This window comes from Tachysurus fulvidraco, chromosome 1 (assembly GCF_022655615.1).
Source record: "Tachysurus fulvidraco isolate hzauxx_2018 chromosome 1, HZAU_PFXX_2.0, whole genome shotgun sequence".
In the NCBI taxonomy this organism is placed as follows: Eukaryota; Metazoa; Chordata; class Actinopteri; order Siluriformes; family Bagridae; genus Tachysurus; species Tachysurus fulvidraco.
In genome coordinates this window covers 24313797-24332501 of record NC_062518.1, presented here as the reverse complement: position 1 = coordinate 24332501, position 18705 = coordinate 24313797, and the positions used below count along the sequence as shown (strand labels likewise).

Below are 18705 nucleotides of genomic sequence, written 5' to 3'. Positions count from 1 at the left end.
CATTCACACCTGTTTGATAAAAATAATTGTAATGATTTAAATGTAATAATTAGCTTTTATTTTGAAAGTAGATGGTGTGTGTGTGTGTGTATGTGTGTTGGGGGGGGGGTGGTTTACCATAATAACCATTGAATTAATTGCCAAGAACTCCATAGGATAAAACATAATGGTCATGAACACTTTACCTAGTGCTCTCATACAAAAAACACGAGTTGAATAAATATTCTCTGTTATTTATTTATTTATTTAGCTAGCTAGCTGCTATTGCCTATATGTTCAATTAAAGTGAAAGTTTATCTTTACTTTCGTTAAGAATATGTTGTTTGTTGAGGTGTATGGACACTCCAGTGATTTGTTATGATTCATGATACTAGGTTGATGAATAAAATTTGAATGTAAACATTTGAATGAGAACTATCCATTTAATTGCTGTGAAATCTTGTGACAAGCACATTATCTACTACGTGTCCACTTTAATAGGAACACCTGTACATCTGCCCATTAGTCCAGATAACCATTATATAAATTCATGCCAGTAGCGGTCGAGTTCCAGTTAATACACACATCAAACATCAGAATAGGGGGAAATGTGTGATCTCTGTGACTTGTTTTGACATTGGTGACTTGGTTTGCATATTTCTGATACTCCTCTGGAAGAAATTCTCAGGAAATCAAATTAAATACTCAAATGAGCCTTTCTGGCATGAACAACCATGTCACCTCATGTCACAGACCTCACACTTCCCCAGTTTCATTGCTCTCTGAAAGATTTCATACATTGTGCTTCTCACTGTCTGATTGGTGTTCCTATTAAAGTGGTGCTGTGTGTTTTAACTCTATGGCTTTGTAGATTGTGACCTCTGGTGTTCAAACAGTGCAGTTGCATTAGATACATAATGGTAATGCTGATAATGGAATTTTCTTTAATGCGTTGTCATATTGTAATGCTTTGTAATGTCAGTGTATAGTTTCACTCCTAATTGTCAGGCTTATTTTAGATACGTGCACTAAAATTATAGATTTATAGTGCTTATTAGTTCATTACTTACAATTATTCTCAGCTTGAGCCCTTTCTGGAGGGTTTTTAGCAGGTGCACCTATGAGGTGGGTGACAAACCTATTTGACAGGAGCGCATTGGTGCTTGGGTGAGTGAGCCTTAGAATTAGCTTTGACCTTACAACTATTCCTATAAGTCCTCACATTTGCCTCACTATGATGGCACTAAAGAATCGGAGAGTTTGCCATCTTTGCCTATGTAACTCAGGTTTCACATACTGTAACTATGCTGCTCTGCTGCTTGCTTGTTCTCACTAGTTTCTGGAGCCGTCAAACATGGCAAACTAATATCTTCATGGAGCTTGTTTTGTACCATGCTTAAACAAAGATTGGGATTGGTCCCTTAGTACCAGTGAAGGAATCCCAGCAGTGCCAATTTAGAGTTACTGTCCAATGCAGACCATAAAACACTTAAGAAAACATGAACTGAAAGTAACAGTGATGTTTCCTCCAACCTCTCTATATATCCTGTCCAGAAAACCACAAATGGGAGTGAAGACGAGACATGAAGGTTATCTGCCATAGTAAAAATAAGTCACAGATACGAGTACAGTAGTTGGAAGGGACTGTCTACTTTTCTCTGGCTAAATATATTTTTTTTCACAGTTTAGGAATATCCTTATTACAGGTTACTGTTTTTTTGGATAGCATGACCACTTAAGGTCTACCTCTGTCACATTACTGACATCTGCAGCCTCCACTTATACTGTTTCTGAGCATGTGGCTTCATCATTGCCAAAATCCACAGTTTAAGACCTTGTGTCTTAACTGTAAAAAACCTTGCTATCTTGATTTTTTTTTTAGATGACTTGATTTTTTTAAGCAGAATCTACTTGAATAAATCATGTAAAAATTCCTAAATTATTTATCCTGACACAGGATGAATTGAATATTATTAATGGAATGTGCTTTTTTGGTTTAAGAAAATCAACCACAGTTTACTCGTTTATTAACGAAAATTAAAATAAAAAAAAGTATAATGAAATAAATAATGCATATTTGTTGTTTTTATTCCATGTTCCACTGATAAATGCTAAAAACCATTTTGTAAAACAATCTTTATAAAATTTAAAGTAGTTTTAAGATCTGAAAAAATTAAACTATGTAGAATACTGCTTGAATTTATGTGTCATGGAATAAAGCTTTATCAATTTGTGCATACTTTTTGTTCATACTCTCTGCATACACAAACCTTTTTTGTGGGAATAGTCACATTCTGGACTAAAACATGACAGAACTTGAGTATTGCAGAAAACCAATTATCTTACTAATAGCTGTAGAACCATCTCAAACCACATTCTATCAGTGTAGTGAATGTTCACCAAAACTTTGTAACAATAGGTTTGTCTTTTGTTAGATTTTGACAGTTTGTATTTGAGTGATTGTAGTTTGGGGGAAAATTTGCATACATCCAGTTCCAAGAAGAAGCTTCTGAAAGGCCTCAAACGTGTGCCACAGTTGTTTGGGTTAGGTGAGGTTTGTGAGGCCAAGAAGAATTGTACTGGCTCTAGCCAGATTTCCTAAAGCAGCCATGACTTGCACACCCTCCAAGATAATTCTGATGCTCTCCTGGTCATGCTGCGCATTCCCACCATTCACATCATTAATTATGATGGTGTGTCATTATAAAGTTCATTTCTGTAAGACTGAAAATGTTAATTTTTTTTTCTTTAAGAGCTTAAAATGCAGAGACGTCAGGAAGTAAACCATTTTACTTACCTACTGTAGCATTGCCTAGGTTTATTACTCTGTAAACACTAAATCCCAAAAATCTGATGTTTCAGTGGACTGTGCAGTCTGACACTAACATAAACATAAGCACAATTTGACTAATGACAGACAGGAATGTTCACAATGTGTTATTTATTTTATTTACATTGCTGTCACTAGTTCACACTAATACAGCGATAACAGAAATACAGCTTAAAGACTGTTTTGTTGAATGCACTACATTCATCGTGTGTACATCAGAAATGAAGTGCATTCAACAAAGCAGTGTTTATTTTTACATTTTTTACAGTTTTTATTTTTGTATTTTCTTTTTGTAAACAAAAACAAATGTCGAATGCAGTTTTCTAAAAATCATGAATATCCTAAATATATTTGGACTCAAACATGGATGAGGTCCTTTTCACCCAATTAATAGACCAAGCAACGGAGGACAACATCTCTTCTCTCGTCTGTTTTGATGTGAGGTCTGAGGCAAAAAAAACGTGTAGAAATGAGTAATATTACCCATGTTGTTATTCAATACCTTCTGTCATGCACCCATTCTCTTCTTCAAAATCTGGATGAGTGCTGCTCCTTTGCAGTAAAATATAGTCAAGGGCCACGTTCACACTGCGAGTCTTAATGCTCAATTCGGATATTTTGCTCAGATCAGATTTTTTTGTTTGGCTGTTCACATTACCTTTTAAAATGTGGTCTATATCAGATACCAGTGTGAACTGTTTGCTGTTTCGAACTGAGCCGCATGCGCAAACGCCCAATAACAATGAATTCACACGCAGCACGACGTTGCACTATGAGGAAGTAAGCATTTTCGCTTTTCTTTCTAAATGTTTGTGTAATGGCAGCACAGAGACACAGTGTTTTTGAAAATTTTCGGATGTCGAGGGCAACTTTTGATTATTTGATCCATTTTGTAGGCGTAGTCACGTTTGTGTGCGTATTCGCCGGCACATAATTGTGCCGAATGTCGAAGTAGATTGATGTAAAATCGCGTCAAATCCGCCTTGGTTGTTCACACTGCGATCAGATTTGGGTCTGATTCAGGACCTCATATGGAAGTGGTCTGAATCTGATTTGAAAAAATCAGATCTGGGCCAGCTTTGAGTGTTCACACTACTCCTGAAGAAGTCTGAGCTGGTCACTTGACCCAAAAAAAAATCAGATTTGGGCCACTTTTACCTGCAGTGTGAACGGGGCTAAATGTTTAGGTTTGTAGTAATCTGACATCTTCATAAATCTTGGCTCAAGGTGTAGAGTGCTAATATTTCTAATAATCCTTCATTAATCTGAAAAATGAAACACAAAACCAAACCTTTTCCACCTTAAGCCTATTTTTCTGCCTGCTTTTTTTTTGAAAATGACATGCTCTCCTTTAAATAACAAGTTGTTTGAATAATTCTGGTACCAAATTAAGAGTAACACTTGTGAGATTGCTGCAGAAGTGTTAAAATAAGTGTGTATATATATATATTCCCAGGTCGAGTAAGAGAAAATGGAACTCAACAAAATAATAAAACTTGCGTCAGACAAAATAATAAAATTTTAGACAGTAAATCTCTTTACATTCATGCAATGGAAGCCTAAAAACTTTTTTTTTCTTTTTCTAATAAAATCTCACCATTTACTGTTTCAAGATTTATTTATCTATAGCGTGTCAGATATTAGAGACAGGTTTTGGTAGAGGCACACTCTCCTGTGCCAAGCGGGAGCATGTTGGCACACCACTGAATTTGGATTTTCTCAGCTACCGAACTATAAAACCTCATTTCATTGATTTTATGTCACTATAGGGGTTCATTGCATCCAAATCTAACTATTTTTGGTTTGTTTTGGAATCTAACCCCCTCTAACTACAGTACATAGCGTGCATGACACTGCCATTCTAATCTTTTCCCCTCGATAGATCTAAATGCACTTCCGGGTTTGAAAACAGCTCTAATATGGACAAAATACACACAAATAATCCACAATAAACCCCTTTTTACATACATTACAGCTGATCAGTGGTTCAGATGATCTGGTGGTGTGTAAACGTTTTTTTTTTTTTTTTTTTTTTTCCCTCTCTTAAGACCTCTTTTCGTGTTTGTTAAACTCAACTGTTTTCTGTTTTGTGTGGTTTGTGAAGTTCTGTTTGTGTCGTGTAATGGATGATTACAGGAGTCAAAAGTCTTACGGAAGTCATGTTTACAAAGTTTTCCGCTCTCCATTTAACTGCTTGGTGTTGGAATTCTGCTTAATTTCACTTAAATAGTGAAATTATTTCACTATTTCACTTAATTTCACTTAAAAATAGTGTTCCTCGTCGCATTCTTCCCCTTCTTTTGGCATGCTGCATGTGTAGATACATGGTATTTGTACAAGTTTTTGAAGCTCATTAACATATTGGATGCCATTTTGCCCTGGCTCTTAATACAGGAAATTTAAAAATGCCTGGAAAACGAGTATGAATGAAACTCTGCATTTATTATATGAAAGATTTTAACCAATTTTACAATTCAAAGTGAATATATGAGCATCTAAATTGTAAGTATAACGACGTGCACATGGAACACACATGATGATAAATAATTTTAAATATGGTTTGGTGCTCTGTATATCATTTGTAAAATTATGCTCCATAGTGTGACTTTCCTGAAATAATTTATTTAATAAATGAGAATTTGTATTCGCCGCATTTGGATGCCAATGTAGGTTCACAAACTCATTAACAGTAAAGCAATATCCGCCATTGTTGTGTTTGTGTTTGCCGCTGCTGCGCTAACGTTACTGTACTGGGAATTGTGAGACGTATACAGTGATGTCAGACTCGGCTCTGTGATGGCTCTCTAGCCAGTGGAAAGGCAAAACGGTTCTTAGGAGGTTCGCCAGTGGAACCAACTTTGAACCAGCACCAGTGCTAGCTCCGAACCAGCACTCGGTTCTTTTGGTGGAAAAGGGGCATAAGTCATCTGTTAACTGGCAGTTTTTTAATCCTAGAATATCTATTATCAAATCTGTTTCTTATTTCTCATGCATCTTCTTTTGCCATACAAAAAGAATGGCTGGCACTTGTGTAGAGGTTTTGTGTCTGACAGAACAGGTTGTGAAGGACACATGAATAACAATCAAAAGGACAAGGACATATTGGTCAAAAACTAAAGTGTTGTCACTGGTCAGGTGAACATAATGCCTTCTTACATGATTGCTCCATCTGGGTACAAAAGCAAAAGATATCTAGAGAATGGAGCCTACAAATTGGCTAAGGTCCTTCCATTGTTTAAACTAGATTTTTTTTAAACTAGTCAGATTGTTTGTATTTATACTTGGGTCCATCTGAAGAGTCGAAAGCCAGAACAAGTCGACCTAGATGAAAAAAGACAAACGTCAACCAATTATTAGTAAGTGTTTCCTGTATAAAAAACAAAACAAGTACTCAGAACTAACTCGTACTCAACCTGATCCTAAATGTATCCAAAAGCTCCTTAGGAAAAATCTAGACTACATTTGACACAGGAAATCTCCATATGTAGTCATACACAAGTCCAGATATTTGTATGAAAAAAATATGAAAGCTTGAATCACTGACACTAACTATTGAATTGACGGTTCATATATTTATTTCCTGCACTTGTCTTGCTTGTCCACAGATACAAAATGTCTTAGCCAAATATTGAAATGCGTATTTTGCCACCAAGAGGGGTCGTTGGTACCTGCTACCGAATTAGATTTGTACTTCATGCAGACATGCTCCAGGAGTAATTAAATATATAATTTATTTAAAGCTATCTGGGATCAGACTGTGTACACAATGTTGCATAGAATATTCTTGACTAAAACTTTTTTATTTAACGGGGAAAAATTGTATTTATTCAGCTGAATTTTGGCTCAGCTACAAAATCAGACATCAGAGAACAGTTCGGACTGTATGGACAGGATTATTGGTGCTCCCCTGCTCACCCTTTAAGAACTGTATAAATCAAGAGTGAGGAAATAAGAACAGTTTCTTCCCCAGGCAATCTACCTCATGAACTGTTAAATGTTTCCCTATTATGCAATAAAAATGTGCAATAATCTTATATTTATTTGTTACCAACTCCATCCTAGTACATCCATGCATTCTTTTCCATTCCACTCTATTCTATTCCATTCGATTCAATTCTATCATCTATAGCACAACTGTGTATATATAATTTATTTATTTATCAATTTACTTGGCAATAAAGCTCATTCTGATTCTGATTCTGAAGTGGCACCATCATGTCAGTGGTGTAGAGCACATAACTTTAAAGCACATTTGCTTCTACTGCTATTGTCATCAAAGAAAGGTTAATGAGAAGGTAACACCAGAAATTTTTTTTAAAATTTGAATTAATTTAATGATTATACAGATGCTTACATTGATTAGTGTGAAATGCTCTACACTGTTAAATTTGTTTAGTTTTTAAACATATTTATTTGAGCTGTTTATTTTTGTGGGACTGTTCTTGCTTATCTTTAATCATATCTCATTTATACATTTTAACTTTGCTCCTGTCATGAATATAGCACTTGGTTTTAAACAAGGAGTTAGAAATTAAACACCTAACCCTAAATATATTAATGAATTTCCATGTAACCTGCAAAAATACATTTCCACAGTGCAGGCAATACTTTTAAAACTATAGCACCAGAATTTGCTTTTGTTTTACCATACTCCTTGTTACTACTCCTTGGAGTGCTTGCCCACAGCTGAAGCAATGCTGGCTTCATCTTTTGAATTTCTTACCAGGGTTACTTCTAAATAACTATTCTAGCTCGTCTTCAATATGTTGGCTTTCAAGAAGAAGCAAAGAGACTATTTTTGTTGTTTGAATGGCTGAGGTTCTTCTGTCTTTTTGGTTTTGGTCTAGCCCTGCTTGATGTAGATCGACTGCAGGTTGCAGAGCTCAGTGCAGATGGTATGCTCAGCTGATTGCACCACCCTTTAGAGAGCTCAAATATTGCTTGGTACTGTTTCCAAATCAGGACATTATGCCTCTTGTTAGGATGCTCTCAGTGGTGCAGTGTAGAATGCCCTTAGCATCTGAAAAAGCAGTTTAAATTCTTCTAATTGTCTAAGGTGTTAAAGACTTTAGTTTCTAAGGTGTTAGTTTCTTGCAGTAGCATGTTTCTACCAGTGAGGGTGGGACTTTCAAACAGGAGTGAGCGTATGAAAGATTATTATACTATTAAAAAGATGGTTTCCGGACTGATGGAGCTATACCTTTTTTGTAAAAGATGAAGGTGTTTAATTGGTTTCTCTCCTTGAATTCTAAAGCCAAACTTCTTCAATCTAATATCAAAACAGATAATGAATAATGTTGAGCTTTTGTGAAATTTCAGCATATTAGTTTTTTAAACTCTACTCCACTAAGAATGAATCTTCATTGCTGTTATAACACCTGTTATACAAATAATAATAGTTTTTGTTATAATAATCATTTATTATTATTACTTTCCCTACCATTTAGGCTGAGCCTAAAAGAATCACACTGGTTCTGCAGCAGCCTTCTCAAGGTGGGACGAACCAGGCAAGTACGTTGACAATTGGTGGCAATACGTCAGGAGGAGCTGGACAAGGCCAGCAGCCCAGGCTTGTATTGGGTTCCCTGCCAGGGAAATTGGTCCTTCAAGGTGGCCAGCTGGCAGCTCTTACCCAGGCAAGGGCAGGCCAGACAGGGGCACAACCAAAGGTGCTCACTATCCAGCTTCAAGTACAGCAGCAGCCCAGCCAACAGGGAGCCAAGGTGAGTCAAATCCTGAGTCCTAAGGTATGTTCCAATACAATTATTCAAATTAAATGCAGTGTTTGCTGGTTAAGAGTATGGCATTATTTAAGGTGCCAGGCTGGGCTTTATTGAAAATGTCTTATTGATAAGAATTGTAATAACCAATTAGCTTGCCAAATTAGCTTCTGAGTTTGCTATAAAAAGATAATTTCAAATATGGAAAACTTGTTAATTGAGTCCATATGATCTGATATAAAAGCACTTGTGATTTTGAAGCAATTAGATTAAGTTTCTAGAAGAATAAAAACATCTATTTGTATGTGTGCGTGTGTATATATGTATGTGTATGTATGTGTGTGTATATATATATATATATACACATGATATTGCATATTGATGTATATGATATTGCAGCACTAGTGAGTCAGTTACACAGCACGTAATTGCATGCTGTTGTAATACATAGTGTGCACTTTATTACAGCAAGGCCAAAAATACTGGAAGCTAGTCATTAACATCATGTTAATCTATAGATTTGTTCTTTTATTATTATTAATAATTAATCCCTTGAAAAAGTTAGGAATGCTTGCAAACCTGAAGGCAGGACTGTAATGATACCTAACCAGTTATCTGTAACTGAGCTCATTGTACAATTGAAATAAAATTACGTTCTGTGGTGAACAGCAGCAAAGACACGTGTTGTATTCTGATGTAGCCCTTATTGAACTATGCTTATTCAGTGTGTAGGATAATGAGATGACAAAAAAAAAGCCAACAAAATCTTGATGAAAGAAATAACCAAGACGTTTATCCTGTACCTTTTTGTGGGATATATTAGGAACAAACATGTGAACAGTCAGTTCGCACACAAAGAAATTCAATCTTCTGATTGTCAAACATGCTTTGGGGAAATGTTTTTTTTTTTTTTAAATGCAGCTTTAAAATTAAAACAATAAATTGGTGCTTTGGCTATTAATGAACATGGTAACCAGAAAAAACCCATTAAGGATATAATAAGGAATTTATTTATCTGTTTTTTCAGCTAGTTGGAGATGACCACTAAATCATTAACTTTCTTTTATTCAGTTTCAGCTAGTTTCTAGTAGCGCAAATGCTGGTGGCTGCCACCAAGTAGTCCAGGTTTCTCAAGGACAGGGAGGACAGAGACTGGCAGTGCCTGTTAAACTTCTGCTACAGCAACAGGTATGACACAATATATATTGATCTACATGAGATCAAACACAATAACTTGTTTTCTGGACAAATAAATGCTAATTAGAAAATTGTTTTGTATAAGTTATTTCCCTGATGAGTGTGTACATTTATCACTCTGTATGAGGTCTATAGGTGTAAAGGGAGTGGTTTCTCTTCTTTTCTTTGTTTTTCAGTAGCACATGACTAAAAAAAAGACTAATTTTGGAAGGCATTCTATTTGGTTCAAAGTTAAATAAAGCCCTAGCTTTGGTGAAAGAGGACATTCTTTGATACTAGTTGCACATCATTATCCATTCCCACTTATAGTTTTAACCCTGTCAGCATGACAATAGTTGGAGCCAGACACTAATTAGGCTGGAGCTGAACACACTACCTGGACATGTTCTGGGTCATTATTAACCAAGCAAGGATGCTGTAGTTGCAGGATCCTCCATCCAAGGAAGACTAAGGTTACGAGTATCTCTGGTGTGTCTGATTATTTTAAGTAATTTAAAACCATGTCTGTCTAAAATCAAGAACCTCCTTATAGCCAATCACACAAATGTATATCCATACACAGATTTTTGATTGACGGGTGATTTCAATTGCCAGCTTACCTTTCCACTTGAAATCAAGCCACCTCTCCCTTGAATTTGTATTGGCATAAACTGTGCACACTCATAAGGGAAATGCGTCTGGAAGCATGTTTTTTAAATTTTATTTATTTATTTATTTTAAGGCAAGAAATATAAGTTAAAATACAAGTTAATATAAGACGCTAAAGCATTTTGTAATTTTTACAGAGACAAGCTAATTAAATTGACATTTATATTCTTTTTGACTTTCGTTTCCCAAGACAAGCTCAGCTTCTTGTTCTGGAGGCTCTGTTTCAGTGGTGAAGGTCATCAACACCTCAGCCGGGTCTTCTGCTAATGCCACAACTGCTGCACAGGGTTTACGTATTGTCAAGGCTACCGAGCCTTTGCGGAAAGTGGAGACACTCTGTAAGCAGGAGAAAGCTAATCGAATTGTAGCTGAAGCCATTGCTCGGGCTAAAGCTCGTGGTGAGCGAAACATCCCACGAGTGCTCAGTCAAGATGAATTTCCTGCTAGACAGACATCCACTGACCTGGATGGTGTTGCAAGTCCAACTGGGACCAAGAAAAAAAATGTGGGAGGGAACAAAAAGAAGAGCCCTATATTGGGTGAGGCCACTGTAAAAGCTGCAGCTGGAGAAAAGAAGGTTAAAGTGAAAAGTACTGGATCTGCAGTGGTTGGAGGCGGAAGCTGTAAGAGCAAAGGGAAAACAAAACCCAAGTAAGTGCTGTGTGTGTTACATGGACTGCTATACACTGCAGTGTCAATATTAGTTCCTTCCAACCTAATATTGGAATTTTTTTCTCTCAGAACATCTATAGAAAAAAAATACAGAAAAAAATCTATAGTGTATTCTTGAATTGGTGCATGTAGATTGCCTTCTGCACAATACATAGTTTTTTGCATGGTGTTTAAATCATGTGATGGCCATAGTGTGGATGAATGTATCTCCTGTGACTCTTCTGTCATGGACTTAGTTCACTGTCTCAGTTGACTTCTTGAGACAGTCATTTTTGCTGTAGGTTATTTATTTTTATGTGCTGTGTTTATATCTATGTCCTCAGACTTGTTTTTGTTGCGAGGGAGGAGACCGTTTGTGTGATTACTCTGTGTGCATGTATATCTTTGTATTGTCAAAATTTCAAAACAACTGGAGAGCATGCTTCTATCAGATTATTTTAGCCAGTGGGTCAAGCACTGAGAACTTCGGGGAATCCCCAAGTCTGATACCCATCATTAAATGCAATATGGCATAAAGTGCTGGTGTATGCTAGAGCAACCAGCAAGTTTGCCAGACTGAAGATAATCATTGCTAGTCTCAGTTGTGGCCTTAATTCATATATCAACTGTATATCTAAAACTTTTTGATACTAATTTTACAGTACTATACTGGCATGGTTGCCACCCACTTATTTTACTGCATTGCTGCTGTAATCAGCATTTACAGTATACTGCTGTAATAACTAAATACAGAATCCTTCTGTAACATCACTTTATTTTACATTCATATTAAACTTGTCTAAAGCAGGGCATTGTATTTTCACAGGGGAATATTGTAATTACAGATTTTTTAACTACATGCACAGGGTTTGGAGACAATAATGTAAACACAAATTAAATATGCAATCTCTTTATTAATAAGAACCACTATTGCATTTAATACAGCTTCCAAACCTTCTTGGAATAGATTCATACAACTTCTGAATATCTTCTAGATGCTTCAGAGATGTTAAAGCAGGGGACCTGCTTCTCAACCTTCTGTCCAAATTTTCCCACATTGGTTGGATGATATGTCAGGTGATTGAGCTGGCCAGGGCAGATGTTAAAGTTCATACTGGTGCTTCTCAAACCAAAGACTGATCTCTGTGTATGGGCACATTATAATCTTGAAAAATGGCATTATTGTTTGGAAACAACTAGAGATGCTTCGATCAGCATTTTTGGGGCCGATTCTTTTATCTATAATCTAGCAGAGTTTGCACCATTTTTGGAAATGAAATTAACTCTAAATTAACTGTATTGAGAAAAAAAACTGTAGAAATAGGCTACAGTCAAGATCTTGAAGAACCACCAAGTGTTTATTTTAGAAAATGAGAACTTAAGGCTACTGTAGGCCATCTTTCCTAAATAAGGCAGAGTAACTTAAAAGTATTCCAAACAAAGAGGGGTCAGGCTGACCAACACACATCAGATCAGCTTAATGGGATGTAGCCTCTTAATACACTGATTACATTTTATAATTGGCAGCAAAATGTAAAACTTGTTACACCAAAACTGGCTACTGCCACAAAGGACAAAACTATGGCAAGTGTTTTTTTTTCTGTTGTTGTTATTATTATGAACGTCTGATGTAGTTGAGGAACCAACTACATCAGATCCAAAAAATAAAATAATGAAAGCTACTGTAAGCCAATGCCATCCTTTCTAAATAACAAGGCAGAGAAACAAGGAGGCCAAGCAGATAGTTACCAACCAGATGAACTTGGGATGGTATGAGGTTACATAGGCCCAGGCTACTTGTAAAATGTAAATACATTTTTTTTTATATATTTACTAAATTTATAAATTTTTACAAATCTATAAAATATATTTATATTAAATTTATTTTAATATATTTTTTTTGTGAAGCTAATATATACAATATCCTTCAGAATGGATAGAGGTTGTTCGTCAAGACAAATGAATTCCATAATTCTTAACGTGATGTCTTCCACCTCGTACTATCCCTGCTGTATGGTTCACATCGTTTAAATGCATCACTCACAGTCGGCTGGTTGAGGGATGGGGATGATGTTGGCTTCGGCTGGTTTAGTTTCTTATACTTGGCATATTCAGCTGTATGGCGTGTTCTAAGATGCCTAATCATGTATGTATCAAAGATGTATTTGTCAACTTACCTAATGCCATCTGTTTATTCTGTATCGCATTTGTTTTGTGTTTCTAAACAAATGCTTGGAAAGTGATTAAAGCAGAGTACTCGGCACCCAACCTTATGGTACCCCATTGCTGAGAGTCAGAGTGAGGGACTAATAGTTCCTCAGTCTGAGACTGAGTGATTGTTAGAAAGTCCTTTATTCAGACACAAATGCAGACCACAGACACCCCAGGTTAAGTCCTTTCATTTTTTTCCCCTTGCCACTGCTGCCGGAGTCACCTCAGACTTGCTCATTGGGGATAAATGCATATACATGCATGCATACATACATACATACATACATACATACATACATACATACACACTGCACTATATATATCTTGAATTTTTTACTATATTAATTCTCTATATTTTTCCTTATGTTTACCTTCTGTTCTATGTTTATGTTCTGTAAAGCTGCTTTGAGACAATGTCCATTGTAAAAAGCGCTATACAAATAAACTTGAATTGAATGTCCTTGGCTTTTCCAAATGATGCAGCACATAACTATTATACACAATATAATCACTCTTTAAGTTTAAGTTTAGAAAACCAAATTTGACTAGTTAACTTAAAAAGTTAATTTTCAATTGCCTCTTCCTTTGTCAGTGCAGTGTTTGCTATGCTGTTTGAAGATGCTTGCCATTGTCTATGAATTCTTATGTGTCACTGCTGCTTGTTGGTCTGTGTGTTTGAGCACTGCTGAGTCAAGCTGACCTAAGCAGCCAGCGGTGACTCTGCCTCAAAAACTGTGTGGTTCAAGGCATCAATCTTTTCACATGGGATATATTTGACCCTGAACTATGGATTTAAAATTGAGGCACTGTCCAAAAGGGTCGGATTCAAGGCCAGTTAAACTAAAATATAGTTGTGTTTATTTTCATCTCCCAGGGAATAGCTGAAGTGCTCTATTAATATCGAGTGCTGCGTTAACATAGATGACAAAACACAGAAATAACAAAGAATTTTGTGTTTATACATTTTCTGATTTAAATATTACATCATAATTGTTGAGGTACCAAAGGAGTCCCTAAAGACTTTCTGTACTGTCTTTGCAAAGGACCACATTAGTAATAAATGTGATTTTATGAAAAAAGTGTACTGATATTGCTATCTAACCCAGTATGTTTTAACACAGCACTGTTACACACTGTACTGTACATGTTTAGCACTACAATGAAGAGTTATAACTGAAAAAATAGTTCAATCCCCACTTCTAAATTACAAGTGTTAAACATTTCTTTATTCAGGGTTAAAAGTGCGAGTTTGACTATAACCCAGTGTAAAGTGCAGTATGAAGCCCTAAAATGTAATTTCAGAATAATTCAATAGAACACATTTAAGAGAATGCTGTTATTGGTCCACTAAACTCATTTGCTGATTTTAAGTCAAAACAATGACTAAACAAGAGACACCCGTGCTATTAAGCATTTAACTAAAATTATGTAATGCATTTTTTTCTACAATTATATGGCTAGGTACCGAATCTTAATATATATTCATATTTATGTAAATAACATTTTTAATTCATTTTTTATTAATTTGCTTTTTTCCAGCACCATCACTTTAGTGGGTGGTAAAAAAAGGAAAAGAAATGCATCTTCAGACCATTCAGATGGAGAAGTGAATGCTCCTGCCACACCTTCTACACAGGAAGATCTATCTCAGGTAAAGCTGGTCTGTAGTTCTGAGCATGTGCGGGTGGTTGCACAGGTTACACTTCATACCTCCATGTCCAGTAAAAGACAGAAAATGAAAAACTATTACCTGAACATTTCTTGTTTTCAAACTATTTCATATCATAGCATTTCTAAAATGTAGTTTTTTTTAATTAAGACATGTACTGAAACAATATTTTATTTATATATTAGTGATTATAACTAAATATGGTCATGGGTGAGCATCCATTTTGTTCCCAAAGTGATAGGAAATGAAACAAGCACCTTTCAAATGCTTTATGCTCATTATTTTACTAAATAGGAGTCATGTCAAATTAAGTTGTTGTAAATAGGGATCACATCATTTTGCTGGCTACTTAACAGACCACGCTATCCTTTCTCACATAGAATCATTAAACTTAAAGGACATATTTATCACAAGATATTTTGGACATCTGTGAAGTTTGAGCCATGGGAATAACAGGTTGCTAAGCTACAGTTATAAAGAAAAAGACAGTACACTCTCCTTCAATTAGTGCTGTCAGGGCCTTAAATGTATGTTCATTTATGGTTTGTTTATTGTTGAAATGGATTGACTCAGATCACAGATCTTTCCTTGTGTCCATGTTTGTGTTAACATGTTGATCATAATTTTGCCCTCCCAACAGATGAGACGTTCTAATCGTCAAGTGAAAAGGAAAAAGTATACTGAGGATTTGGATATTAAAATCACAGATGATGAAGATGAGCAAGGTGAAGAAGTAGATGTAATCACCCCAGCAGCCATATTGCCTGCAGGACCTTCTCAGTCAATGGGGACTACTTTCCAAGAGCCAGAAGGGGATGGCCTTCCCAGCTTGCAGTTCTTTGTGGTAAAGTTTACTGCTTTTTTTGGCCACAGCACTGTTCAAAAGTTGTTTGCATTTTCAGGAAGACGCTACTGTCAGATATTAATCCTCTGAGGTATAAGGGTATTTTTAGGGCCTGGAGAAGTTACCCTGGAATTTGTGCTTTTTTCAGTTGCTTATAAAGATATTAAATGGCTAAAGTCAAATATCACTGTAATCGGCACAAACTGGACTATAATAATATGTGAGCAGCATCTATGTACATGAATGTGTTTTTGAGAAAACAATGTTTATGCGTGGTTATTGAAAAATGAAACATTTTAATTGGTTCACAGGACTTTTGAGAACTGGATCTTGTAGCCTAGAGTTTTTGCTTCAGAATTATGTGAAAATCATCTTGTTTACTCGCTCACAGAAAACAATTTATTGATTTAAATTTTCGAAGACCCTTTTTGTTTGTAAAGGGCATATGCACGTAGGCATCAACGATTATGAATATTAATGTGATTTCACATTTGAGAAGACAAAGGCCCGCATAATGAGCTGCATAATGAGCCTTACAGGTAAGTGTGTGACTGAGAGGAGTTACAAGAAAGAATGTGAGGACAAAATAAATGTGTATATTTGTTTGTAGTTTATTTAGAATATTTAACTATCACACAAAATAACTTTAGAAGTTAGTAATAACACAGAAGACACAATCAGGACAAAACTGTGCAACAAAAAAAAAGGGTCAACAGGAAGAGTGCAAGATAAAGGGTGTAAGGTTTGTAGAAGCCCACTAACCTACTCTTGTCACATAGCCCCCAGAAATGAACAGTTATACATCTTTGTGCCACTCTAGGGAACAGTTTCTTTTCAGCTGAACACACAAGTGAACAACACATGCCTGGCATTTCCAAGGAGCGTCCAGCTTCTTACCATGCTTTGCTTTGCAAAGCACACAGGTCCGGATTTCATGTACTGAGTACATTCCTGTGTCTTGAGGGCGTGTACATGATTACCTGAATCACCTCAGTTCATTTCCATATGAACAGCGTGCTCACAGGGAGGCGGGAACAAATTAGCTATAATTAGGCGACCGAGATGGCAGAGAACGCACTCTGTTTATTTTCTTTACAAATAAAAGTAAACCCTTTACAGATTCGATTGATGTATTGTTCTTATATGTACGATCGAAACTGAAAATGTAACTTAAGTTCTTTTCGGCCTTAACAGGAGATTGTGCCACAAAACGCGTATATATGTGTTTATCGACTCCAGGGGCTTAATGCAAGCATGCACATACAGTTCTGATTACGCAGATTTTGCTATTAGTTATAGTTATATCAAGCAATACATTTTGGAGATATATATTTCTTGAATCTGCTAATGGTGACTGTTTAATAAATGCCAAGGGATGGTGAGTCACCTGGTTACTTACTTCAGCATGAGTATATGCATACAGAGACATTCCACAAAGTCAGATCTTACCTCATAAGCTTGAATATAGTCAGCCACTTATTGTGCATTAAGTGCATTACTTAATGATGTGGGAAAGGATTTTGTGTACTTAGAATTTGACATAGAACCAAGTCCAAAATTTGAATGTGTCACACCATAAACCACATGGGTTTTAGTGTCAGTGTCTTTCTTGCAGTCTGTAAGACACCAATCATCTAGTCACGCAGCAAGTAAACTGTGGAATGTCAGAAAATTAAAGATAAAAAAATAAAGTGAAAATGAAATGATTACTGATGATTAGTATAAGGGTGATAGAATTATCTGAGCTCTAGTAGTCTGCGTGTGTATGTAGATTTTTCTCTTCTATATTAAAGCCACCAATTAAAATTTGCCTATTTGTAACTGCAGCCATAAATGGCTTGCTTCTTTTCCTGAGCCTCGTAATGACATTTTATCTCTCGGGAGAAAAGTGGATAAGTGACCTTTTTGCTAAAGTTCGGGTTAGCCTCCTCTCACTGTCTTTTACCAGTGAATGTGCCTATTATATATGGATTCATTCTTTCTTTAACCTGTTAAGTGAGTGTGTGTGTGTGTGTGTATGCTATGCCGTAGTTAAATAGTCAAATAAAGGTTATGAATGTGAAAAATGAATGCAAGTATGAAATGGCTTCATTTCACTATTACTGATTTTGCAGAAAGTTTGCTTGCTTAGAATACATGTTGTGAGGTCTTGCCAAACAAGGAAAAGATTTTGTTTGTGCCAAGTTTTATACAGCTTGGGCCAAAAAAGGCCCTATGCTTATGCTAAAATCTGTTTAAAGTGTGAAATTCTAGAAACTCTGTAGTTGCTTCCCAAGTGTCTGCAGTCTACTTCTCCAGACTAAACCAGGTTAACGTTGTCTGTCCCTATAATGTGAGAACAGAAGTCACCTTAATTTAAATAAAACCATTCAGGGTAGTCTTGAGTCCTGCTACTCATGATACTGTCTGATAACTTCGTGTTCCTTGTCATTCTTAAATATAGCTGATTGGTGTTAGATTTCAAGGAAGAATGCCTACCTAATATTTGAAAATTATTTCCAATAACAATGTGTTGTATGCATATGTTAATATATAACTTTGTGGAAGGTGTGTGTGTGTGTGTGTGAGAGAACAAAAGATGTTTTGCATGTGTTTCTCACCACCCTTGGTTAGACTGGGGTGAGAGATAGGTAGAGTTTTGAACTTAATTTTATTTCATGTTTTGCATTACCCAGGAAAACCCAAGTGAAGAAGATGCTGCGATTGTAGATAAAGTTTTGTCTATGCGCCTTACCAAAAAGGAGGTGAGTTAGCACTTCAACTGTCCTACTCAGAAACTCTTGTCTTGTATTTGACTCAACAACCTATTCACTCTACCCTCTATAGATATCTCCAGGCCAATATGCTAATGTAGAGGAGTTTTTTGTCAAATACAAAAACTAGTAAGTACTGGCTTTTTATTTTAGAAAAAAAACGGTAATATTGCTTTTATTTTCTGCGGGATTAAATTAAATAT

General features: G+C 36.0%; 1 protein-coding gene across 6 annotated transcripts in view; it reads left to right on the top strand.

Annotated features, from left to right (window-relative positions):
- chd8 (chromodomain helicase DNA binding protein 8) overlaps positions 1 to 18705 on the top strand; it is a 52649-nt gene that overhangs the window by 3987 nt on the left and 29957 nt on the right. For all 6 annotated transcript variants that reach the window (XM_027179693.2, XM_047821798.1, XM_027179692.2 and 3 more), the window contains exons 4-10: positions 8257 to 8532; positions 9601 to 9717; positions 10565 to 11025; positions 14776 to 14887; positions 15546 to 15749; positions 18425 to 18493; positions 18576 to 18631. In XM_027179693.2, the coding sequence (XP_027035494.1) occupies positions 8257 to 8532; positions 9601 to 9717; positions 10565 to 11025; positions 14776 to 14887; positions 15546 to 15749; positions 18425 to 18493; positions 18576 to 18631 (1295 nt within the window). The remainder of the gene's footprint in view (positions 1 to 8256; positions 8533 to 9600; positions 9718 to 10564; positions 11026 to 14775; positions 14888 to 15545; positions 15750 to 18424; positions 18494 to 18575; positions 18632 to 18705) is intronic.